Source organism: Rhinatrema bivittatum, chromosome 10 (genome assembly GCF_901001135.1).
Source record: "Rhinatrema bivittatum chromosome 10, aRhiBiv1.1, whole genome shotgun sequence".
Classification (NCBI taxonomy): Eukaryota; Metazoa; Chordata; class Amphibia; order Gymnophiona; family Rhinatrematidae; genus Rhinatrema; species Rhinatrema bivittatum.
The window spans coordinates 27,655,207-27,681,140 of NC_042624.1; the positions used below are offsets into that span (position 1 = coordinate 27,655,207).

Sequence of the window (25,934 nt, forward strand, 5' to 3'; positions counted from 1 at the left end):
GTCCGTTCACCTCCCCTACCCCACATCTTTGCCCCAGGCAGCAGCTACGATCTATCTCCCTCAGTAGGGACGTGGCGGCAGCAGGATCAACTCCCAGCGTGCGGCCCTGAGGGTGGCAGCTCCTCCCATGTCAGGCTCTTCTCCTGGACTCGCTGAAAGCTGTGTAGCTAAGCCAGGGGATGCTTATGATGGCAGGAAATCCTCTGCGGGGTCTCACCTAAAACAGCAGCACCTTACTTTTTCTTGCTCGATCCCTGCCATCCCTGCGCTGGGTCCTGCCTGAAAGGGATTCTCAGGGCCGTGCTGATCTAGGGCCTCACTACAACGCGCCCTCCGAAGTTTCACTGCAGTCCTGTTCTGAACTCCTTAATGGCTCCTCTTGGGGTCGTCACGGCTGATGATATGAATAAGGCTGCAGGAGAAGGGTGCTGAGCAGCAAGATGGGGGGTGGGCATTGGGTACCAAGTCAGAAAGAAACATTGGAGCGGCGCTGTTAGATAAAGTTTAGTGGAAATAGCCCTCTCCCCTCCCACAGACAGGAAAAATACCACATGTAATCCAGCTAGCACAGCCAGGCTTGGAGAATCTTAAATAACCAATAGCAGAAGTATCGCTTTAGAAAGAAATGGTCTCCATCTTCTCGGCAGAGATGCACTAAAGTCCTGACAAACGGCCAACTCGTCACTGTGGCAACTACGCAACAGTCTATAATTATAAGACCATCTCCTCAGAGGTCTGGGACAAGGCCAGCTACCTCCTGGCCCTTCTCGATATTTCAGCGGCCTTTGACACCATCAGCCACCACCACATCCTGACACGGCTAGAAAGCATCGGCATCTCAGGAATAGCCCTCGCCTGGTTCAAATCCTACCTCTCTATCAGAAAGTTCTCTGTTAAAATTGGAAACAACCTATCTGCCTCATACCCCCTACAACAAGGAGTCCCGCAAGGCTCATCACTTTCTTCGACCCTCTTCAATGTTTACCTCACACCTCTCTGCCACCTCCTCTCTGACCTTAAACTCAAATTCTACCTCTATGCTGATGATGTACAGATCATCATTCCCATTCACAACTCTATATCTGACGCCCTGGAGCACTGGGAAAATTGCCTAGCAGCCATCAACACCCTCCTCACCAACCTTCAGCTTGCACTCAACACTAATAAAACAGAACTCCTCCACATCTCCTCGCATCCCCCTGACCTCCCGCCTAACAACCCTAAACTTAACCTCCTTACTGCTCAACCCTCCGTTAGGGACCTCGGAGTCCTCCTCGATCCCAATCTCAGTATGAAACCTCACATCAATTCCATCCTCAAAGCTGGTTTCTTCAAACTCAATGTTCTAAAGAAACTCAGACCCCTGCTCTACACCCATGACCTCCGTACAGTGATTCAAGCCATCCTCACCTCCAAACTTGATTACTGTAATGCCCTCCTCTTAGGGCTCCCCCTATCTTCGATAAAACCCCTCCAACTATTGCAAAATGCTACTGCAAGACTCATCACGAACACACACAAACATGACCATATTACCCCCATCCTTAAGGACTTACATTGGCTCCCCATCCTGTCCCGTATACACTACAAAACCCTGACCATAATACACAAGTCCATCCACACCCACAACTCAAACTGGCTCGACTTCCCATTCACCGCCTCCTTGTCCACCCGAGCCACCAGATCCACCAACAAAGGCACCCTACATGTTCAATCCTTGAAAACAGCTCATCTCTCCTCCACCCGCGACTGTGCCATCTCCATTGCCGGTCCAGCCCTCTGGAACTCCCTACCTGTCCACATGCGCCTTGAACCCTGTGCAATCAAATTCAAAAAGAAACTAAAAACACTCCTGTTCAACCATGCCTACACAGAATAGCTTTCCCTCCCCCTCCGTAGCCCGCCCCCCCCCCCCTCCAGGTGACCGCCCTCTCCTTATATTAAGGAGATATTCAATGTAAATTGTTAATTGTTATTCTCTGGTTATGACCTTCTTGTTGTCTATCCTTCATTCCTCCTATTGGTTATCCCCGCGCCCAGTTACTCTCCCTGTTGAAATGTACTTTCCAACCTTGCAGTTATTATGTGAACCGGTATGATGTCCCCACAAATACCGGTATATAAAAGTTTCTAAATAAATAAAATAAATAAGAGCTGAGTAAGTCAAGAGGATTAGCAATCCAGCCACATGGGGGAAATTACCTAGGGAGTGTATCCCCCCCCTCAATAAGGACAAAGTAATGCACCCCTGGAAGATCAAGCAAACACGGGGGCTTTCATTATTCTAAAAATTAAATTTGGGTTTGGATTAAGGCCGACCCAACAGAGCTACTTCTGGGACACCTTACCTTGCAAACCCAAAGTAAATACATGGATACGTAACATTCTTTAGAAAATTAACACATTCTCCACAAGGTCCTAGAACGGATGATTGGAATTCCTCCAATTCTTAGCGTTTGCACGTGTGCACATCCTCCAGCTCCAGGCTCCCAACCACCTCATAGTTCTGTGCCCATTCTATCAACTTAGCGTTTGCCTGTGTGCACATCCTCCAGCTCCAGGCTCCCAACCACCTGGAGGAAGCTCCTCATCGTTCTGTGCCCATTCCATCAACTTCGCGTTTGCACGTGTGCATATCCTCCAGCTCCAGGCTCCCAACCACCTGGAGGAAGCTCCTCATCGTTCTGTGCCCATTCCATCAACTTAGCGTTTGCACGTGTGCACATCCTCCAGCTCCAGGCTCCCAACCACCTGGAGGAAGCTCCTCATCGTTCTGTGCCCATTCCATCAACTTAGCGTTTGCCTGTGTGCACATCCTCCAGCTCCAGGCTCCCAACCACCTGGAGGAAGCTCCTCATCGTTCTGTGCCCATTCCATCAACTTAGCGTTTGCACGCGTGCACATCCTCCAGCTCCAGGCTCCCAACCACCTGGAGGAAGCTCCTCATCGTTCTGTGCCCATTCCATCAACTTAGCGTTTGCCTGTGTGCACATCCTCCAGCTCCAGGCTCACAACCACCTGGAGGAAGCTCCTCATCGTTCTGTGCCCATTCCATCAACTTAGCGTTTGCCTGTGTGCACATCCTCCAGCTCCAGGCTCCCAACCACCTGGAGGAAGCTCCTCATCGTTCTGTGCCCATTCCATCAACTTAGCATTTGCCTGTGTGCACATCCTCCAGCTCCAGGTTCCCAACCACCTGGAGGAAGCTCCTCATCGTTCTGTGCCCATTCCATCAACTTAGCATTTGCCTGTGTGCACATCCTCCAGCTCCAGGTTCCCAACCACCTGGAGGAAGCTCCTCATCGTTCTGTGCCCATTCCATCAACTTAGCGTTTGCACGTGTGCACATCCTCCAGCTCCAGGCTCCCAACCACCCGGAGGAAGCTCCTCATCGTTCTGTGCCCATTACATCAACTTAGATCACTGATGACCAGTTGTGGACGCAGACCCTCGAAGTGGCATTAGCAGGCTTAAGATCTTCAGCAATGCACGGATCCTCTACCAGAGTACACTGGAACAGGGGAGACATTGTCCGCTCTTTGCCACAAATGCAGTTTGTGTTCTGAGCCTGATCAAGAGAGCCCCACATCTGGAGTTTCATGGTCCAGCAACCAATGCTTGTGAGTCTTCTGACTACAGTGCAAATGTAGTCTTGTAGTCTTATCGTACCAACTGCTGACATTGCTTGCACTCATGCCCCCCGGGAGATGAGCGGAGAGGCTCTGTGGTGGTAATAAAAATTCTCACATGAATACATTTGGCTGGTACAGCAGATGCCTTTCTGGAGTTGAGAGTAAAACTGCTCTGTGCCCAAAAGTTGAATCCTTCCTGAATTGAGTTCCAGAAAGCTCCCTGCTGGAGTCCTAGCAAGCCCCCAACCAAGGAGGAAAGCCAGCAGCCAGGCCAGAGCCCATCCTCGAGAGGACCCGGACAGACTGTTCTAGAGCCTACGGTATTCACACCACATAGGACATCTCTGCAGCAGTAACGAGCGCACAGAGCACAGCGACATTCACAGGCCCCATTAGTGTTAAATTATTAACTATCACAATTCAGTCATTCCCCACTATTTACTTTGCAGGTACTGATGTTTATTCAACATTCGCTTTTCCATTGTTTGTTCCACATATTTCATTCTTATCAGGTGCTTTTGCCATTAGATGGTTTCTGCATTAATCTTTACCCAAAACCTGTTAATGAGTTTATTTTCAACTCTTCTCCCAGATCATGAAGAAAAGAAGCAGAAAATCACTTTGCAGGTTACCTAACATTTTCTCAGATTCAGTTTTTCCTTTTGAGGCCTCCAACACCCTGTGCCTGTCTGGCCCTACTGTAGCCCTGCGCTGCCACAGTACAACTGCAGTTCCAGCCACTGCCTGCCCTGGGGATTGGAACTCCTTTTAGTCATGCAGTTTTCTCCTCCTCCCAGCCCTACGTCAGCTATCGTGCTGCTGTCCTAGGGCTGAGGGGATGATAACGTTGCCTCCATGCTCACCAGCGCTACCCTGCAGTTATAACAGATGTCATCACTATTGTGCCCTACACCACCGAGCATCCTCTCCCTCAGTCACAGGACTATGAAGAGTAATTCTGTACCGTTTTCAACCCCACCTAACCTAGGGACTCTTCACATCTGTCCCCATGCACCTGCCCACCAAAGGGTGGGAGAAGAACAGGTAGCAGCAGAACTAGCTCCTTCCTCCCCCCAAATACAACACTGCCCCGCTATAGAGCAGGTACAGGCAGCAACACACACACACACACTCATCACAGAACATGGGCCATGGCAATGCACTGCCCCCCCCCCCCCCCCACACACACACACACAGGTAGAGCGCAGGCAGCAGCAGCGTGAGCTTCCCTCACACACACACACACACACAGGTACAGCACAGGCAGCAGCAGCGTGAGCTTCCCTCTCACACACACACACACACACACACACACCACAGGCAGCAGCAGCGCAAGCTTCCCTCTCTCTCACACACACAGGTACAGCACAGACAGCAGCAGGGCAAGCTTCCCTCTCTCTCACACACACAGGTACAGCACAGACAGCAGCAGGGCAAGCTTCCCTCACACACACACAAACCGGTACAGCACAGGCAGCAGCAGCACAAGCTTCCCTCACACACACACACACACACAGGTACAGCACATGCAGCAGCAGGGCAAGCTTCCCTCTCTCTCACACACACAGGTACAGCACAGACAGCAGCAGGGCAAGCTTCCCTCTCTCTCACACACACAGGTACAGCACAGACAGCAGCAGGGCAAGCTTCCCTCACACACACACAAACACACACACAGGTACAGCACAGGCAGCAGCAGCACAAGCTTCCCTCTCACACACACACACACACACACACACACACAGGTACAGCACAGGCAGCAGCAGGGCAAGCTTCCCTCTCATACACACATACCCACACCACAGGCAGCAGCAGGGCAAGCTTCCCTGCCATACCCACACCACAGGCAGCAGCAGGGCAAGCTTCCCTCTCATACACACACACACACACAGGTACAGCGCAGGCAGCAGCAGGGCAAGCTTCCCTCTCATACACACACACACACACACACAGGTACAGCGCAGGCAGCAGCAGGGCAAGCTTTCCTCTCTCTCACACACACACACACACACAGGTACAGCACAGACAGCAGCAGGGCAAGCTTCCCTCTCTCTCACACACACACACACACACACACACACACAGGTACAGCACAGACAGCAGCAGGGCAAGCTTCCCTCTCTCTCACACACACAGGTACAGTGCAGGCAGCAGCAGGGCAAGCTTCCCTCTCATACACACACAGGTACAGCGCAGGCAGCAGCAGGGCAAGCTTCCCTCTCATACACACACACACAGGTACAGCGCAGGCAGCAGCAGGGCAAGCTTCCCTCTCATACACACACAGGTACAGCACAGGCAGGAGCATACACTGCCCCATCACAGATCAGGTACAGCATGGGCAGCAGCATTAGTGTCTCAAAGTGCCACTGCCTTGGAAAGTAGAAACTATTAAGTAGAAGTATTTTGTTCCTCCCACATAGGTCGGCTGCCTTACAAGTCTCCTGTATGGTAGGTAGGACCTTTGTTGACTACTGGCGTAGATGAATTATTCAGTCTGAACGACCTAGAACATCATAGTGCAGTAGAGACAGGATGTAAAGGCCAAACAAAGCAATTCCTTTCATGCATTAATGCTTCATTACACTAGTGTTAAATCTCCTGTCCAATCTGATGATGATATAATAAAGAACCAAAAACACAGGGGCAGATGTTAACATCTAAATGGCTAAGTAAGTTAAGTGGATAAGACTTATGCGGCTAACTTACAGGCCGATACAGTACAGTGCGCTCGAACGGAGTGCACTGTGAACCTGCTATTGGACGCGCGTTTTCCCTTACCCCTTATTCAGTAAGGGGAGGAAAACGCGCGTCCAACCCGCGGCACCTAATAGCGCCTTCAACATGCAAATGCATGTTGAGGGCGCTATTAGGTATTCCCTCGCGATACAGAAAGTAAAATGTGCAGCCAAGCTGCACATTTTACTTTCAGAAATTAGCACCGACCTCTTCCGGCACCGGGAAAGTGCACAGAAAAGCAGTAAAAACTGCTTTTCTGTGCACCCTCCGACTTAATATCATAGCGATATTAAGTAGGATGTGCCGAAGAGTAAAAAAAGTAAAAAAATAAATAAATAAATAAATTTGAATTCGGCCAGCAGCTGCCGGGCCGAAAACCGGACGCTCAATTTTGCTGGCGTCCGGTTTCAGAACCCGTGGCTGTCAGTGGGCTCGAGAACCGACGCCGGCAAAATTGAGCGTCGGCTGTCAAACCCGCTGACAGCCACTTCCCTAGCGCGTCCCTAGCACCTCCTGTCAAAAAGGAGGTGCTAGGGACGCGCTAGTGCCCCTAGTGCCTCCTTTTGCTTGGATCTACCGCCGGACCTAATTTAAATACTGCATGGCGCGCACCGGTGAGTGGCTGGTGCGCGCGCCGGGAGAGCAGTTCTCCCGCAGACTTTACTGTACGGCCTGTTACAAAGGATATTGAGCAGCATGGCAGATTGCTAGTGTTATCTAACTTTAGACCTGCTATTGAGCAGATCAAACTTATCCAGTTAAGCGGGTAAGTCCGAATATTGGCACTTAATCCAGCTAAGTTAACCAGATAACTTGTGGGCAGGTAATGGGCATTTAAGGGAGGAGCAAGCTATCCAGATATATAATTAGCAGGGTAAGTGCTTATCTGCCTAAGCGGCAACTGCTGAACATAGCCAGATATTCAATGGCTGCCACTTAGCCAGATAAATGGCACTGAATGTCAGCGTCATATTATTCAGTATGGCTTTCATTTTTGTGAAAATCAGGCAGGCATTACCCAGCTTCTCCTGTTTCCCTTGCATCACGCTGTCCTTATCGCAAGCCTGACTCTGCCACATAGCCAGGGCCCTCTGGATAAGGAGACGGAGGCGTTCTCACAGTTGCCAACGTGAAGGCCAAAGTCCTCTGTTACTGAACAGAGTTGTGTCACAGCATGTAACAGGGCGAGGTCACCCTTCTGACCAGCTCACGTCAACCTTCACGCCTCTGAGCTCCCAGCAGCAGGAGAGCCTGCAGAACACTTTTCAGAGACGTAGAAATCATTAAAATCCAGGGGGGTGGAGGAGACACAAGACCACACTCACTCCCCCCTCTGTGTGCACCCGTGCCTAGCAATCAGAATTTTTATCTTTAGTACAATAAGAAACAAAAAAGTTTAAATATGCAAACCAGTATCTTTCAGATCCCCCTTTTATGCTCAGATTTTTATTTCATCCTTGAGAGCAAAGCTTGTAAATTCTTCTCACCTAGTATTAGAAGCCACCAAAATTGATAGGGGCAAAATGGTCCACACCCCCAGGAACACCCTTTTTTCAGCTGCAGGAAGATGATGCATGTTGGTTTGTGTGTTGTAATCCACCTTAATACAAACTCTGGAAAAGGCAGAATATCAGCTGTCTCTATAAATAAATATCTACTAAGTCTCTCTGTCTAGAAGAGTCTTTATTTTAATCTGTTCTCAAAATAATCCTGGTTCTCAAAAAATACTGAAAATCTATTTGTACTTTATTGGAAAAGATACATGAATAGGATGATCCTATAATGTGGAAACCATGTTCACAACGCAGTATTTTGCCTCACACACACTTCACAAGGATGTCCAGGTCTGTAAGTCAAGGTTACCGTTTGCCGAGTATGAATTGAGGAGGCAGAGTTGTGCAGTTTGATTAGGGTGGCAGGAGTTTTTATGCACATAAAGCACACATCTGAAAATGGTCTCCTATCCCCGAGGGTAAAAGTACACACACTACAGAGATAGCAAGTTATACGGAGAGAAGCTAACACTCAAAGAAAGCAAACTTTCAGCTGAACTGAAAGGCCGGGTTTTATGCTGAAGGAGCACCATTTCCTAAGCACAGGACGGGAGAAAACCTCTGAGTCCCTGTAACTGAGGTGCCTCCATTTATATGCCGAATATACTCGCCCCCACCTGACCCACCTTTTAAAGGGAAGAATTTTCACTTAAGCAGAGAGAGGGGTCCAGCTCTTGAATTCCTATCCCATGGAGATCAGTCACACTCTCCCATTCAGAAGGTAAGTCAGTCACAGCGATGCTGTACTGATCCAGATCGGAAGCACCTGCAGGCATCTCGCCCACACAGAGAATAGACAGAGCCCAAGCAGCTAGAGACAGGATTTTAAAATCCGGGCCGTGCCCATAATACAAGCTGCTCAGGTTTTAATTTTTTAAGGAGTGTGTGTTATGCTCAGGCTTGTGGACCCTTGGCCGGCGAGAGTATGGTATACCTTTCGGAGGGTCCGTAGGCTCTCTCGTCGGGTGGCGAGGCAGAACAGGAGGTGGGACCAGCTGACCCTTGGCACTGGAGGCTGAGACGAACACGGAGGCGATGGAGATGAGATGAGGTGCTGAGTCTTCACCACTGGTGGTCTGCGGTCCCCCCGGGAGGAGCCCGTAGGCACCCGACTGCTGGGACTTAGGTGGGCCCTTGGAGACGGAGTCTTGAGGGAGTCCTAGGTCGAGTGCCAGAGGGTCGTCGCTCACCAGTCCGAAGTCGTGCACCAGAGAATCACCGCTTGCCAATCCGAAGTCAGGAACCAGAAACACCAGACAGAACAGGAACCGAAGTCCAAGCGCTGGGAACTCACCGAAGCAAGCAGACTAGACAGCGAGGAAGGACGCTGCCAAGTCCCTGGATGAGCAGAGGAAGCTGCCTTTTATACTTCCTCTGCCCACAGAGAACAGGTGAGGTCCTTTAAAGGGATGGGTCCCTTTAATTCTGTGGAGGGGGCGTGGCCTAGTGCTGAAGCATGGCGGCGGCCATCTTGGATTTCCCAAGTGGAGGAGAGACGCCGCTGGGGGAAGCAGGGCGGCTTCCCCTGCAACGGGCAGCACGGGCCCAAGTCGGAGCCCTCCCCCGGGGCTCTCATGGCGCCGTGAGTCAGGTAGGGGGATGTGGTGGTGGGGCGCCACGGCCGCGGAGCACAACAGTGTGAACATTTAAACACAGGCTGCTAACTCCCTGAGAAGGTTGGCCAATGGTTCTGTAAATCTGACCCGCCCTCTTGAGAATAGCTCTGCATCTAGGAGTGATATCCTGCACCCTTTCCTTTCTTTCATGAAAACCAGAGAACTACAATATAAATGTCCCGGATACTTAATGCTTCCTCCTCTAATCCAAGCTGGCTGAAGCATTTTTAAACGTTAAACACCAGGCGTCTTAAAACACCTTTGTGCACCTCATAGTGTTAGCCATTCCCCATATTTTAAATGCTTAATGTATTTGACAAAGGTAACGCATGAGTTCCTGCAAATTTTGTTTAAATGTAAACCGATGTGATATGTAAAATCGAACACTGGTATATAAAAATAAATTTTTACTGGTTTTCCCATTAAATGTTCTTCTTTTCTCATTGCTTTTAGCTTAAAATACATACAGACTCTTTTTTTTTTTTTTAAAGACATGCAAAAACTAATTTTCCTACAGACAGACTATGATGGCAGATAATTCACTTCCTGTTACAATGCCATAGACCCCAGCTGATCTGTGCTTTTCCTCTCCATGGATCCTCTGTACTTACTCTATCTACAGACTTTCTGCATTCCATTACTGGTTTTGCCTCATCACATTTTCTGCTGCTGCTCCTGAATCTACCTTCTTTAAACTTCCTCCCTATTGAAGGTTTACTTCCTTTATATTATTTTCAGATACTGCAACCATATCCTCTATTTTAACTCCAGGGTACATGCAATGACTATTGAATATCTCCCCCTCTTGAACATTTTTCACCTTTTGTTGGGTAAGTGCGTCAGACTTGAATGCATTTAAACGAAGGGCTGTTTTCCACTCAACACACCACACGCCATGCCTTTCAGGGGGACAAAGCATATACATATCCTAAAACCTAAAGTGAACTCCAACAATTGAATAAGATTCCACTCCCCCACCCAAGTCAATACTTGTTGGAAACACTTGGTAGCAATCACAGCTGTGAGTAGGCCTCTACCAACTTTGCACACTCAGATTTGTTAACATTAGACCATTCTTCGTTAAAAAATGTTCTTTGGGAATCATTGATGGCGCTCAATCTTCAAGTCATGCCACAGATTTCTGACTGGATTGAGGTCAGGGCTCCAAGTGGACCACTCCAGGACATGTACCTTTTTGTTCCTTTGCCACTCCAGTGCAGGCCTGGTTGTGTGCTTCAGGTCTCTGAACTTCTGTCCCAGTTTCAGCAGGTTTTTCCTTTGGGATTTCCTGTACTTGTCTCCATTCATTGTCCCTTCTATCCTAGCAAGTGCCTCAGTCCCTGCTGACGAGAAGATGCTGCCACCATCATACTTTACTGTAGGCATGATGTACTGAGCCATGTGCTGTATTGGGTGTGCGTCACAAAACTTGTTGCTATTTGCCTTTAGTTTCTCTTGATGGTTACTTTGCTTACTGCAAATGGGATTCAAGAAGTGGGCTTTCTAGAATAATGGCTTTAGAGTCTTCCTCTTGGTGAATATAGGCTGGCAAATCATCCCACAACCGTGGAGCCACCACTTGTATTTGTTATGCACCCCGCTGACTGTCGGACTAGCAAGCATTCCTCTTCCATCAAGCTCAACACCCTCCTGGTTTATAATCACTTGATCTTATCCTTCAAATAAATCAGGAGCTTTCTACCTCAATCCTTTAAAACTTAATGGCAAAATTTTAAATTTCACTCAATTCACCCCAAGTAGCCAATGTAATTTTAGTATCACTGCAACCACTTAGGCACATTGAACACCCTAATATTCTGGCCACAACATTTTGTGCCAATTGTAATTTCTGCACTAACCTCGATGGCAAAGCCACTAGAATAGCATTACAATAACCTAAATGTGAAATAATCAAACTCTATACTACTTTCCTAAAAGTAAAACTCATCCGAAAAGGGATTTCAGTTGACAAACCACACACACACGACTTCCTATTCACTTGCTAAGTAATCCTAGAGGCCATGGCTTCCCTTTCCAAACTGAATTCCAATATCACACCAAGATCTCATATCTCCTCCTGCACAATCTGTGACAGAGAACCATCTATCTCAAAATGTCAGAGAAGGGGACATCTCTCCATCCTAAGCACCGCAGTCTTTTAACCCTAGTCCATTAGATTTCAACTATAACACGATCATCCCCAATTTGTCATTAACCTATTGTACCGAACTATTCACATCCTTCACTAGAGGGAATATCAACTGTAACATTGTAACCTGCACTGGACAGCAGAAAAGAAGAAATTGTAAATAATAAAAGTTGTCCACCTACAAATACCCAGGTATATTCAATGAATGAATACATTCCCCCAGGGACTCCTATAAACATTAAACAAAATCAATGAAAGTGGAGAACTGAGGAACACCACAGAGGAAACCACATTTACAGCATTTCATAAACTTTACTTCTCAAAAAAAGATTCCCTTAACCACCAATTCAAAACACCTCTGCAACAATAAAGTAAGATTCACCAAATCCAGCAGCACTAAAACCACCTCATCCCCTTATCCAATCATCTCAGTGCTCTGCCCCTTCCAAAAGCCACTCGACACTTAAGCTCATTTGCCTCCCTCTTCAGGAAAAACACAAAACAAAACAGACAATTATAAAGTCACAGCTTTCTGCAATAAATGAAAGAGAGGCAATAGAGCTAGGAATTGCACTAGTTACTTCCATCCCAGCGGTCTTCAATAGCGGGGTCCATAGGAGCTATACCTTCCAGCAGCACAGCATTAATAATACACAACAAATGCTGAAGTCCTTTACCAGGAGCAATTTCACTAAAACAGCAGAGCAGGCGTCTAATTTACAAACAGTAGCACGGACTTCAGCAAACAGCTGTTTGACGCAAGACGCAATTTAATATTTCTCTTTAAAGTCCAATTAGAACTGAAAGGGCAGTTTCCCCCCAGTAAACAGAGGACATAATCAGTCCACAAACCCCAAAAAGTAATGCATCCACTTCCTCTTAAATGGATGTTATTTCTCAGAAGGCGCTGGCAGCCAGATTGCCCTGCTGGACTGTCCTCAGGAAACAGTGTAAACCAAGTTATCATAAAGACGCTGACAGGGCCCTGCAGAGCAATGCTGTGAACACGTACAATCACGGGACAGCCAAACACAAACTCCTATGATTATCACTTTGACGTGAAATCTACATTGTCCACCGGCTGCAACTTAATTATAAAAATGGCTTCCACAAATTCTAATTGGACCTTAAAGAGAAATATTAAGACAGTAATACTTTAGTGAACCTTTTAAAGGAGGTTTTTAAATGACCTAGGATTGAAAAGAACCTCAGCCAATAATCCAGTTGTGGATGGATCGCTGCGCCTCCTTTAAATATAAGAGTAAGGATTTCCTCACAAAGTCTGATTACAATGAACACGGAGGTTTTATTGGTAGGTTTTCACTCGTGTCTCTGGGAATGGTGTTGGTTTACCCTACCTTACAGACCAGATCTGGGGCGAGCTTGGCAGATTGGTTTCACATGCACACTTCCACCAGCCTTGCCCACAGAAGCCTGTTGCTCTTTCCAAGGTGAAATCACAAAACAGAGCCAACACGGTTACCCATAAAGCAATCATTAACAAAACAGGGAAAACCAATATACCATCATTCAAATAAAGAGGGCTTAATCTTAATTTCAATTTTTTTTTGCCAATATAAATTGTCTGGAAACGTTATATAGATGACGTGTTTGTGCTTTGGAAAGGTTTCCCTCTGCTGTTTGACAATTTCTTTAACTGGTTAAACTCACCGACATTAAATCTGATGAAATTCCATTTTTGGACTTTTTTTTAATCAAGACTACAATTTGGTTTTTCCACGACCTTATACCGTAAACCTATATCTTCAAACACATTGTTACATTTTACTAGTGCACATCCGCGACCTCTTAAAGAGAGAGTTTACCAACGAGTCAGTTCTTGAGCCTGCGGTGGACATGTTCAGATATTACTGATTTTCAATCACAAGCGAAATTGATGACTGACAGATTCATAAAAGTTGTGCCTACCCTAAAAAAGTTGTACGAACATCCTTCCTAAGAGCTAGATTTTCATTGTGAATGGCTTTTTTTTTTTTTTTTAAGCCATCATCCAAGGAAGCCTCTTCAAGATTAATGCTATCTTACCATTTTCGCCAGTTGTTAATCACATTCGGGCATCCGTTATGCTAAATTGGCACGCTTTACAGCTTCATGATGGATTTAAGTTACATGTACTCGCACCTTTGGGTTTAAATTGTGTGCGACTTCCGTATTTTTTCAAACTAACATGTATATCTTTTGGAATGAATCTCTGATTTAGCAGGTCTTCGGGGGATGAGCTCTCTTTCAGGTTCGGCATTATATCATGAACATATTTAAACAATTGACCACTTCCTTCCGGTTTCATTCCTGTTTTGAAAGACGCTGAGATCAGTTTGGTCCAATTTATGGTATTTCTCGTTGTGGGGCTACACAAGTATTTATTCAAAATGTTTTTCAATTACTGTTTTAATAAATTGAACTTTCCTGTTTGATTTCTTAGAATTTTGAAGCACAAAATCATTTATGAATGTGACCCCTGATGAAGCTTTTTTGAAAGTGAAACATTGGCCGTGTCAGGCTTTGTTCAAAATGTCATCATCAGGACTTTGAAATAATTTGATGTTGTTTTCACAAGTTTTTGACTTGAACACGAGACACACAAGATAAAAGGTGGATGATTGAACCGCCAAGGTTTTTCTATTGCAGTTGAATACGCCATCTGGCTTTCTGAAATTAAGATTAAGCCCTCTTTATTTGACTGATGGTATATTGCCTCTTGGTTGCCTGACTGATTACCGTAATCACCTTCATGCTCGGTCTCACGTAGTCCGAGTCTTGGTGATCAATACACCTTTCAGTTTTAGATAATCATCCAGATGTGTCCCAAGGGATATTCCAGGAATTTGCAATGCTTTTATACACATCTCCACTTCAGAGCCTTTCCACAACTTTGCCCCACAGTTCTTTTGAAAGCTAGGTTGGGTCTTTGTTTTGAAAAGCACTACCCAGCAGAGAAAACTAACAGGAACTGCTGAACTTAACCTGTCATCATGTGAATCACTACAACATAACACAGGTGAGGCCAAATCACTTGCTGTCTTGCTTTTGAAGGCAATTGGCTCCATCAGAGCTTTAAATATTTAGGATTGCTACAGAAATATAAGGGGGGGGAGGGGGGGGAGGAAATGGACAATTATCCAACCAAGCGATTCCATGTTTTACTTCTAAGGCATTCAGGAATAGATTTGTCGCACGGCGTTTGTGGGGTGGGATGTGTGAATACACGGAACACACACACACTTGATTTAATGCATTTCACTTCCATCCAGAGCCAATGCAGCCTACTTTCCAGGATGGTCATCTACAGTCTGTGGATATGCATTGATCAAAACCCACCTCCGTCAATCCTCATTCCTCGGACATGTCCTGAAACTGTGGTGTGGACACGACACCAAATGCAAGTTAGTAAGAGGACACACGCACAACTCATAAGCCTACTTTCCGTTCAGAAAACAGGCTAATAAAACTGCTGCCATCACTTGAATTCTGTTTTCTAAGAAGTGACTGCTGATAAATGTATCTTCCTTCATTTTATGAAATCTCAGCAAATAAACTCGCTGCCTGTGCTGCTTCCCGCAGGTTGTACCACGCTTTGCCTTGTTACTGAAGGCAGCCTGTCCTGTTACACACATCCATGACTGCACAGAAGTCTTCGGAGCCGAAACATTTTAATTAACTCTTACCAGTTCAAAAGAGAATAGCACTTAAAGACTTTAACCATTTAAGACAAGCTTACATTCCGATTCTTTTGCACAGATTTGTGTTTTTATGAGTTTGCTTTTCCTGTTTGAATTTTGATACTTTTGTAAAACATGGCTACCCCTAAGAGTTCAGGGCCTTTCTTGAAATGTGGGTCTCATGTTCTCATTTCCAAGAGTAAAAATCCAGTTCTGAACAGTTTATCTGCTTGATAATATACAAATACTGACTTATGATAATTGATCTTAAGAAATCACTTAACACACACACAGCCAGCTGTGAACTATTAAACTATTACAGGTTAAAAAGGTTTTGTATTCCAGCTAGAAAACTCTGATATGGGAGGGTCTAGGTGGCAAGAGAAATGCATTTGATGTTAACCAGAAGGTAAAGTTAAAATACAAAGGGAAGTCCAAAGACCACAGGAACAGTTGCTGCAGATTTACAGGAGCTCCAGTCAGTCACTTTGTGTGACTCAGTGCAAAAATAAAAAAACAGGGAGCTGAAGTGGCTGAGATTTGCTGATGATCCACAGTCTTTCCTCAGATCAGTCATGCGACCAGAACGAATGTGTGCTTATCCTGAACGGGTTCATTTCAGCAGCACTGCGTCCCTGCCATTTCAAAGTGAACGCCATGCGGAAAGCTGCTGGCATTAGCACAGGTTTGAGTATTCTGTCTGGTAGTGTCTCTTAGCTAAGACTGAAGTACTGATGACTGGAAACTTGTGAGCAGCGGCAGCAAGTTAAGCTAATGCAGCCATTTCCCTGCATGTGCCTCCATGTCTGTCTACTTTTCTAATAAATCAAACTCCAAAAAGAGCTGGGAATTAAGAGACACAAGGAAGAGTCACCTTTTTGCATAGAAAAGCCGGAAACATTACAAGGCCCAGAATATTCACATACAGATGTGCATGATGGGGTGGACTAACAACATGAAACTCCCATAGCTATAGATCACCTACCAGCCCAGCCAGGGAAGCTGCTTCTTTAGCTTAATAGTAGAGTTCCTGGGGCATAAGTACATTTATTTTCCATTATGTCAAACGCAATGAAACATCATCCATTTTTTCACTGCAAAGCCGCACTCTCAAAAATAACCCTGGTGAAACACTGCTAATTTTTATATTCTCTGCCGTGTCTAATAAACATATATCCACTGACTGAGTGAAAACAACTCTGCTGACATTGGAGATATACAAAAGCAGCAATACGAATACAATCCCAGGAAAAATGAATTAGTGAGCCTTCCGGGTACCCACGTGTAAGATAACTCCCTGAACGCACTAGATTAACAGAATTTAAGAACGTATATTTTTAGTACAGAAACTGTGGACTTTATTAGCAAGACATGAGGTGAAGACCAGTAGCACAGCTGGGCTTAGAAAAGGTTCAGACAAGTTTCTGGAGAACAGATTCATTCACATCAGCAGGAAGACTTGGGGCTCACCAGCTCTTCCTTTGGGGAATGAGCAACCTTAGGATCTTGCAGGTATCTTCACGTGACTCAGATTGGCCACTGTCAGAGACAGCTTGCTGGGCTGGATGGACCAAGGCTCTGACCTAATTACACTTCTTATATTCTCATGTAAACAGAGAAGCAATCTTACAACTTGCCAAAGTAAAGACATCATCTCTACTCACCTAGGTTAGACCTCTCAGGGGGGGGAAGAGCCTTTCAACATCTCCAAACCTAGAAATATGAAGGCAGAAAGACTCAGCATGGTTCATCTAATCTATCCAGCCACCCAATTCATTTAGCTTTATAATTCTCCTCACTCCTTTACAGCAGCGTTTCCCTAATCTTTTCAAACATAAGGCAAACCTACTTTAACAAAAATGTGTGACACAGCAACCTCCCTGGAGCAGGCAATGTGGACATGGAGAGGACTCAGGCGGGCAAAAGAAGAGGCAAGGAAGCACTGAAAGCCCCACTTGGATTTTCAGAAGGCATTTGACAAAGTTCCTCATGAGAGGCTTCTAGGAAAAGTAAAAAGTCATGGGATAGGTGGCGATGTCCTTTCGTGGATTGCAAACTGGCTAAAAGACAGGAAACAGAGAGTAGGATTAAATGGACAATTTTCTCAGTGGAAGGGAGTGGACAGTGGAGTGCCTCGGGGATCTGTATTGGGACCCTTACTTTTCAATATATTTATAAATGATCTGGAAAGAAATACGACGAGTGAGATAATCAAATTTGCAGATGACACAAAATTGTTCAGAGTAGTTAAATCACAAGCAGATTGTGATAAATTGCAGGAAGACCTTGTGAGACTGGAAAATTGGGCATCCAAATGGCAGATGAAATTTAATGTGGATAATTGCAAGGTGATGCATATAGGGAAAAATAACCCATGCTATAATTATTTATTTATTTATTTACTTACTTACTTTTATATACCAGCGTTCGATTTTACATATCACATCGGTTTACATTTAAACAAAATTTGCAGGAACTTAAGCGTTAGGCAACATAAGAACATGCCATACTGGGTCAGACCAAGCGTCCATCAAGCCCAGCATCCTGTTTCCAACAATGGCCAATCCTGGCCATAAGAACCTGGCAAGTACCCAAAAACTAAGTCTATTCCATGTTACCGTTGCTAGTAATAGCAGTGGCTATTTTCTAAGTCAACTTAATTAATAGCAGGTAATGGACTTCTCTTTCAAGAACTTATCCAAACCTTTTTTAAACACAGCTATACTAACTTCACTAACCACATCCTCTGGCAACAAATTCCAGAGTTTAATTGTGCGTTGAGTGAAAAAGAATTTTCTCCAATTAGTTTTAAATGTGCCCCATGCTAATTTCATGGAGTGCCCCCTAGTCTTTCTACTATCCGAAAGAGTAAAAAATAGATTCACATCTACCCGTTCTAGACCTCTCATGATTTTAAACATCTCTATCATATCCCCCCTCAGTTGTCTCTTCTCCAAGCTGAAAAGTCCTAAATTCTTTAGTCTTTCCTCATAGGGGAGCTGTTCCATTCCCTTTATCATTTTGGTCGCCCTTCTCTGTACCTTCTCCATCTCAATTATATCTTTTTTGAGATATATGGTTATCATAAACTACTTACACTCCGTCATCTAAAAACTTTCCTCTCAAACAACGATTTCAGATCAGTCCTCCAATTATTAATTTTCTCCAACAGACTACTGCAACTCTCTTCTTCTCAACTTACCTCTAAACACCATTCGCCCGCTTCAGATTCTGCAGAATGCAGCTGCAAGAATCCTCACAGGAGCAAAAAAGCATGACCACATCACCCCAACAACATTTCACTTCATTGGCTACCTATAAGATACAGGAATAAATACAAAGTCCTTTCCATCCTTCATAAAATTATATATGAAGAACAAAAAAATTGGCTAAGCCCCTACATACAACTGCATACCCCAAGCAGAAGCCTTAGATCAGCAAATAAGGGGCTCCTAAAAACACCACCAATGCACTCAAATTAACTCTCCTCAACCCAAAAAAGAGCAATCTCTCTTGGTAGCCAAAAGCTTTGGAACTCCCTTCCAACAAAGCTCAGAATTCAAGAAAATCTAAAAACCTTCAAAAAGGAATTAAAAACTTGGTTGTTCAGCAAAGCATACCAATTCTCTCAATGAACAACGAAATCATCTTCGCCCTCCAATCCAACCTCATCACATCTATGCTCTCATATATAAGAAATAATACATAAACTGATCCTAATCATTGCTCTTGTTATCTCTCATGTTTAATAACAGTTGTACTTTGCAACCATTTTTACCCTTTATCCCTGTAACCTTATTTTGTAAACCATCATGATGGCGTTATTCTGACGTTCCGAATAACGGTATATAAAACTCTCTAAATAAATAAGAAATATAACCAGTTCTCTCACAGCAGGGTGACCACTGACATCCCCAGAATATAGGATATTCCCTTGGTGAAAGCTATACTAAAAGACTACCACATTTAAAATGTCTATCTTTCTCTGCCTCTGGCAGTCTGATCAGCAGTGAAGACAGGCCAGAACCATGGGTCACAGTAAGAACACACTGCCAGTCACTGCTATTGTTCCCTCCTGTGTCCCAAGGATTAAGGGAATCGTGGAGCTTGGGAGGAACAGGAAGCACATGCCAAATGTGCCCCTGCCCACAGATATATGGCCCAAGAAACAGAGAACAACCTGAAGGAGAGGAGAGAACAATACAGAAAGGGGACAGATGGCACAAACCTAAGAGAAAAGATGGGAGAGTTAGAGGAATCCAAGGGCAGGGATAGAGGAAGAGAACCTTGGTGAGGGAGGAGAATGAGAAAGAAAGGAACCTGTGGACATGTGAGAAAGAAATGGAAAGGAACTTAAATGGGAAGATGGAGATGAATGTAAGGGGAATCAAAGCCGAAGTGGTAGTTTTAACTTGTGCAGCATTTTGAGCAATTTATGGAAAAACTGGCTAAAAATCAGAATAAATAAAATATATAGGGAGAGGTAAGGGGACAGAAGAAATGGGAGATATTATGTTCCTGTTTGTTCTAGTGGATCTTCCTCCACCACTATCCTACCAATATAGTTATGCCTCTGGGTTCTGTCTTCCAACCTCTTCTCTATATATATATTTGTTTCCTCGGTGCTCTGCTTTCCTCCCATGGTTTTAAGTATTATTGTTAGGCTGATGACTCCCAGATCAACTTTTCTACACCAACAATTTCACAAGGAATCCAGTCCTAAACCTTAGCCTGCTTGTCTGATGTTGCCACCTGGACATCCCACCAACACCTTAAAGTTAACATGGCCAAGACAAAACATATCTTTCCCCCCACAACCACCTCCCTGCTATTTCTGTGAATAACACCATCACCATTCCAGTCCATTCAGCACTTAACTTTAGGCTCATTTTCACTCCTCTATAAAAATCACCAAAATCTATCCCTTCCTTTTTGAACACATTACCAAAACTTCGATCCTCATCACCATTAGTGTAAGCAGCTTCTCACATGTCTCTCACCGAATCATCTCTCCAAAACAATCTATTCAAAATTCAACTGCAGGACTTCTCTGCCAATGTCATTTCACCCATATAATCCAAGTCACTACATTGGCTCCCTATCTGTTCCCACATACAATTCAAGCTCCTCTTATTCAACTACAAGTTCATTCATTTTGCAGCTCCTTACTAATTTTTTTCTATCCTCACACCTCTCCTTTGTGAGCTTGGCTAATAGGGCCCACTCCCTTCTTTTGTGAACTTGGCAGTGGAGGAAAAGGGCCGGAGGAGGCAACTCCTGAATCAGGGCCGGAGGAGGCAACTCCTGAATCAGGGCCGGAGGAGGCAACTCCTGAATCTGTGCTTTCCACCTTGCTACAGCCTATGCTTGGAATAAACGTCCTGAGTTGGTGCATCCTATTCCTTTTTGACCTTATTCAAATCTAGTCTAAAAACTCCTCTTTTTAAGAGGCTGCTCTTAAGTTTTAATCACTGACCATCTTGCGGACAGTCTTATTGATTGTAATCATTTTCTTAATAAGATTCCCAAAAGACTCTTTTATCCTGCTGTCTTCATTACATTGCGAGTTCTTCAGAGAAGGGACTATCGCTTATGTGCATTTGTAAAACGCTGCGTGCGTCGAGCTCGGTTATAGAAACGATAAACTGTACGGAGAGGCAGTGGTGAGAAGCCTGCGAAAGGGGAGGACAAAAAATAAGTGGAGAGAAAACTGAGCAGAGCAGGTAAGAGGAGACGGAATAAAATCCCAGCTCTGCCCACGTGTGTCACGCATGAAAGTCCCTCACGCAGGGCCAGGCTGGAAAATAAGACAATTGCGTTTCCTGTTTTTCACTTAAGTAGAATGTAAACACTTTCATGACTAACAGGAGTGAGCTGCATAAAGCAGGACACCCGGCCATCCTACCTCTCCGATATCCTAATAATAAAGCCAGACAAGGACCCGGTCCCACGCCGAGCCCCGGCTCCTCCCGCGGGCCTGAGCATAAAATCAAAGACAACAGCAGCCACCGCCGCCTGTTAGCAAATTCCGCGCGCGACTCCTTCATGACAGGAAACAAAAGCCCCGAAGCGAGCCAATCAGCGCGCAGCTTGTAACGGCGTCCGTCCTCAGCAGCGCCTGCACATCTTTAACGGGCGCTTTCTGTAGCGAGCTGTCAGGAGAACGCGTTTCCAGCCTGTGCTCATGTAACTGCGCTGCTTTCTTTTCACACGTTTTACTTTCAATATAGAAAACAACGTTCACGTCACCTCATTGGACTACAACTCCCAGTGGAAAACATAAAAGTAAAAGGGGCGAGAATCCCCAGCCCCTCAGGTGCTCCAATCAGAGAGCTGGCTTTTTTTTTTCAATTTTTATGCTCTGTCTCGCATCACACGTCATCTCAGATCCGGTGAACGCCGTCGGCGCATTCGATGACGTTTGCTCTGAGAAGGCGGGGCTAGGGCGGCTTCTATTTATCTGTGTAAATGAAGTCCTATTGGAAACGAGCAAGTAAGAAGAAAGGGGGCGGGGTTTGGTGAGCGGTGACGCGGCCGTTTCCAGCAGAGCGCGTGCTGGAGCGGTGAGCGGCGGCGGCTCGTGGCTGGTAGTTGGGCTCACGCGCCTTTGTGAGCGTCACGCGCATAGGGCGGGCGGAGGCCGGGCCTTCGCCGGAACCCTCCTCCGGCCGCTTTCCCTTCAGGCCCAGCTGCTTCCACGTCGGCCGTTTTACCGTCCTAGTTGCGGAAAGGAAGCCGCCGCTACTGCGGGCCCTGGGGGCGTGCCTGGCCGGGTGATGCTGCCCGCGAGGATGTGCGGGGTCACCGGCGAAAGATGACGACGCCGTGGCGGCGCGGGCTGCTCTTCTTCTCCCTCCTGCTGACCTCCGTCTTCTGGTGAGTGCCCCCCCCCCCCCCCACGCCGCTTCCGGCCCTTCCCGTCCTCCGGGAGGGTTCGGCCGTGGGCTGGGCCTCGGCCCCCTGGGATGGCACTCGCTGGTTCCCCCCTTGACTCTCCGTCCCCCTCGGGGGTTGTGTGTGGCGCATGGGGCCAGCGCTCCGAGGCAGGACGGAGTCTGAGGCTGCACAGAGGTCTCATCCCGCTGCGGTGCCTGAGGGCTGGCGAAGGCTTTCTGATGCGGGGAAGTCACTGCCAAAGGAGGACTCCCAGCTCAGCACCCGCCTCTGAGCTGAGAACTAGCAGCATGCAAAAGTCTCTCTAACTTTTACAAAATAGTTCTCCTGATATAAGGTTCTGTGACTTGGATAATTGTTTTGCAGTTTTCTTTAGCAGACGTTTCTATATTTAAGTGTTTGGCTTTTTTGTTTTTATTGTGAAGGATTATAAGGAGCATCTTTTGCACCTGACATTGATGTCTCGGGTTTTTTTTATTCCATTACGTGTGTAAAATTCCTGAATGGGACTTCTCATCCCCTCCAGCATATTTTTCCGCCTGCAGAAGATCAGCTGGTGGTGGGAATGTGACTGAGAAGCGATATAGGGTGGGTTAGAAGGGGAGGGGGCTGAGGTAGGGCATGTAAAGAATACTCTTCAGTATACTTTCCAGTCTTTTTACTTTAGATTTTCATAGTTCAGGAAGACTGACTGTACTGCTACTTTTCCAGTCTGTTTTTAAGCTTTAAATATATTAAGCAAAATAGGAACAGCTGTAATACAATATAAATAGGTGAAAAATTAAGATATTTCTATGTGTAAGGGTCAGCAAGCCAGGTGAGGGTGTAAGACCACCTTAAGAGAGGGTTATCCAGCCCTCTCAATTATCCACCCCTGGCCGATAAAGGCCGTATTACATGCAACAGTCCTACTTTTTTAAGCATTTTCAAAATTGCAAGTAAAAACATCTATAGGCAAAGCTTAAAGAGAAATCTGCTTGATACCAGAAGCAAAGCCCATAAGCTTTAAATGACACACATCTTTCCTTTTTAGGTGTTTAGAATAAGGCTATACATGTCAGCTGAGTGGGATGCCCTTCCTAATTAGAAAAGTAGTTTACCTCTTTTATTTTAAACTTATTGGGCTAGATGTATCTGATTGTTGGCACTTACCTGGCTGGAACGATCAGCATTGTTTAGTTTTAAGATTTGGGCTATGATTCATTTTGGAGTATGTAATTAACATTAATGTGCTATACCAGAGGCAGAATTCAGGTACGTGATGAAAAACAAATTACTGTTAATTTGTATGTTTTTAAATTTCTTCAGGTAGCTTAGATGGAATGCACATGACTAACAGCATGAAATATGAAAGGAGAACAGTATCTCGTGTCAAAAGTTTAAAAGGATGTTTCCATATTAAATGGGGGGTCTATTGATGAGAAAACCACAGACAAATTGTTATCTCTCTTAAATTCGTTATTGGTACCAACTGATAGTGACCTATCATGTTTAAGTGATCCACAATGGCTAGCTTTCCCCAGGGAGAGTTCTGTGTAAAACATAATTTTTCATATATTATATTTCAATTCTGCATGATTCTGCAATTTTACTCATCAAAATAATACAATCACTCTGAGTAGTAGTATTTCTGTTGTATATATTTTTTTAACACTCAGATGTTGAATCTTTAATTTTTTGTTAATCATAAGGCCAGCCCTTTTTCCTCTTTCCTTTCCCACATACCCCCTGGCCTGCTATCATACCCCCAAGGCTGAACCCAGCCACACACTCTCCATCAGTAAAACTACAGATACAATAAAGAGTTGAATTAGCACAATTAGGAGCTGATGTAATAAAGTGCACGCAGCCCACAGCACAAGTTAATGTGCGTTTGGACACAAGTCCATAACCCTAGATGCAATAAGGGGATCGGTGCATCCAAAATTGCATGTAGATAAGTCTATTAGCTATTACACTTTTTAACTATTACAATTTTACACCTGCCCAGGAGCAGGGTAAAGTCTTCCTGTGTGCCAAGGGCTCAACTTACAAACAAAACTGCTTTTTTGTGGTTCTTCCTATTTAGTATCATCGTAATACTAAGTAGGAAGAACCACAGAAAGCAGCACCATGCAACAAAAAAAATCTTGATTAAAAAAAACAGCCCACATTTCGGGGCGCACAGTATACACCCACAATATACACTCTCTGGGCCAAGTGCATTGTGTGTACTGTATTGTGCCAGTAAATTAGCTGCTGTGGGATAAAACGGATGTTTGTAAATTGAGCATCCGTTTTTCTAACCCACTCATAGCCACGTCTCCTGGGTGCTGATGCCATGGACGTGCTAAGGACTCACAATTTATCCCTGTTGCGTTCTTTTTAGCGTTGCAGCTCACTTGCTTATTGCATTAGGTGCCCAGGAGAGGTGATTATGCACATGTTTAAAAAAAAAAAAAAAAAAAAGCCCCTAGTTTGGACTCATGTTTTTAGTGTGTCCATATTGCATCGGCCTCTTGGTCAGGCTTTATCATCCCTGGCGCTGATGATTGGTACTACTGTTTTTTTTTCTAACATGAAGTCATGAGGTTGCCATATTAGTCCACTGGGATACACAAAAATAAACAAGTTGTAGGCAATACCTTTTTATTGGATCAATGTAATACATTTGTGACTAGCTTTCAAAGCTATCATCCCTTCATCAGACCAATAGAAAATAAGCTTCTTGAATATAACATTTTAGTGAATATTATAAAGGGAACTTCTGAACTACCCATTAATACAAAACATTCAAAATTAAAATGGTCAAACACTTAAAAAAAAAAACCAAACAAAACTCAAAGTAGCAAAATAGTGACATTAGTTTTCTCACACATAACTCTCCTTGAGCTGTAAATTCTGCTGTTCTCTCCCTCGTGTTTTCTTACCCCTCTGCGAAATCACCCACCTCTGACTCACTTTTACTTACAGCTATAAATTGTACCTCATTCTGCAATGACTTAATGAAGGGAGCAGAGTTCTTGAGATCTAGTCACAAATGTATTGTTAGTCCAGTAAAAAGAACTTGTTTGCTTACTTTCAAGTCTGTTTTCGTACATTAACTTTTGAGGTCTCTTTTTCACGCAAGAGCCTCAACTGCTAATGTACCATGTCACTTGTACTAAAGCAGTAGTGTCAGTATTTTCTTGTTTTTCTTTTGCCCAAATTCTTCCTATTTGGCCTTGAGAGACTATTTTGGGAATAAAAAAAATATGCATTTTATAAACAGACAGATTTAAAATGTCTTCCTTGATTTTACCCTTTTGTTGTGCCTGCCTTACATTTTTCAGTGCAGTACTATCATAGGATTCTAAAAATCTACACAGTAGCTCTCTAATTTACTTATTGAGAATGATGGATACCAGCAACAAAAAAACCCAACAAAACAATTGACAGAACAGGAAGACAATAACATTGATCAAAAAGGGAAAAGCAAACAAAATATAAGGGAAAAGAAAAATTCTCAAGCTCCCTTAAAATCCTTGACCAGTACTTAGTTCTTAAAATAGTTTTCTAGTGTTAGGGTGCATAGTATAGTGTATATATATGTGTGTGTGTATATACATTCTTCTCTGCTGTCACTGTATCCTGGGGAAACCTGAAACAGAATTATTTTGGACCTTATGCCCAAACCTGGATCCATTTCTCTT

The 25,934-nt window shown here is 44.8% G+C and overlaps 2 protein-coding genes across 12 annotated transcripts in view; one reads left to right on the forward strand and one right to left on the reverse strand.

Annotated features, from left to right (window-relative positions):
* The window catches only part of PIGC (phosphatidylinositol glycan anchor biosynthesis class C), a 73,861-nt gene extending 52,113 nt beyond the window's left edge, over nucleotides 1–21,748 (reverse strand). For 2 of the 5 annotated variants that reach the window (XM_029618562.1, XM_029618564.1), the window contains exons 1-2: nucleotides 21,275–21,556; nucleotides 17,034–17,082 (exon numbers count right to left, since the gene is read on the reverse strand). The gene's annotated coding sequence lies outside the window, so the exon portion shown is untranslated. Of the gene's footprint in view, nucleotides 1–17,033; nucleotides 17,083–21,274; nucleotides 21,557–21,618 lie in introns of those variants that run through there. The other 3 variants (XM_029618563.1, XM_029618566.1, XM_029618565.1) reach the window with 3 other exon arrangements.
* A 103-nt stretch (nucleotides 21,749–21,851) lies between these two features.
* SUCO (SUN domain containing ossification factor) overlaps nucleotides 21,852–25,934 on the forward strand; it is a 238,504-nt gene continuing 234,421 nt past the window's right edge. For 6 of the 7 annotated variants that reach the window (XM_029618553.1, XM_029618554.1, XM_029618555.1 and 3 more), the window contains exon 1: nucleotides 21,853–22,245. In XM_029618553.1, the coding sequence (XP_029474413.1) occupies nucleotides 22,184–22,245 (62 nt within the window). In that variant the 5' untranslated portion in view covers nucleotides 21,853–22,183. Of the gene's footprint in view, nucleotides 22,246–25,934 lie in introns of all 7 variants that reach the window. The other variant, XM_029618558.1, reaches the window with a different exon arrangement.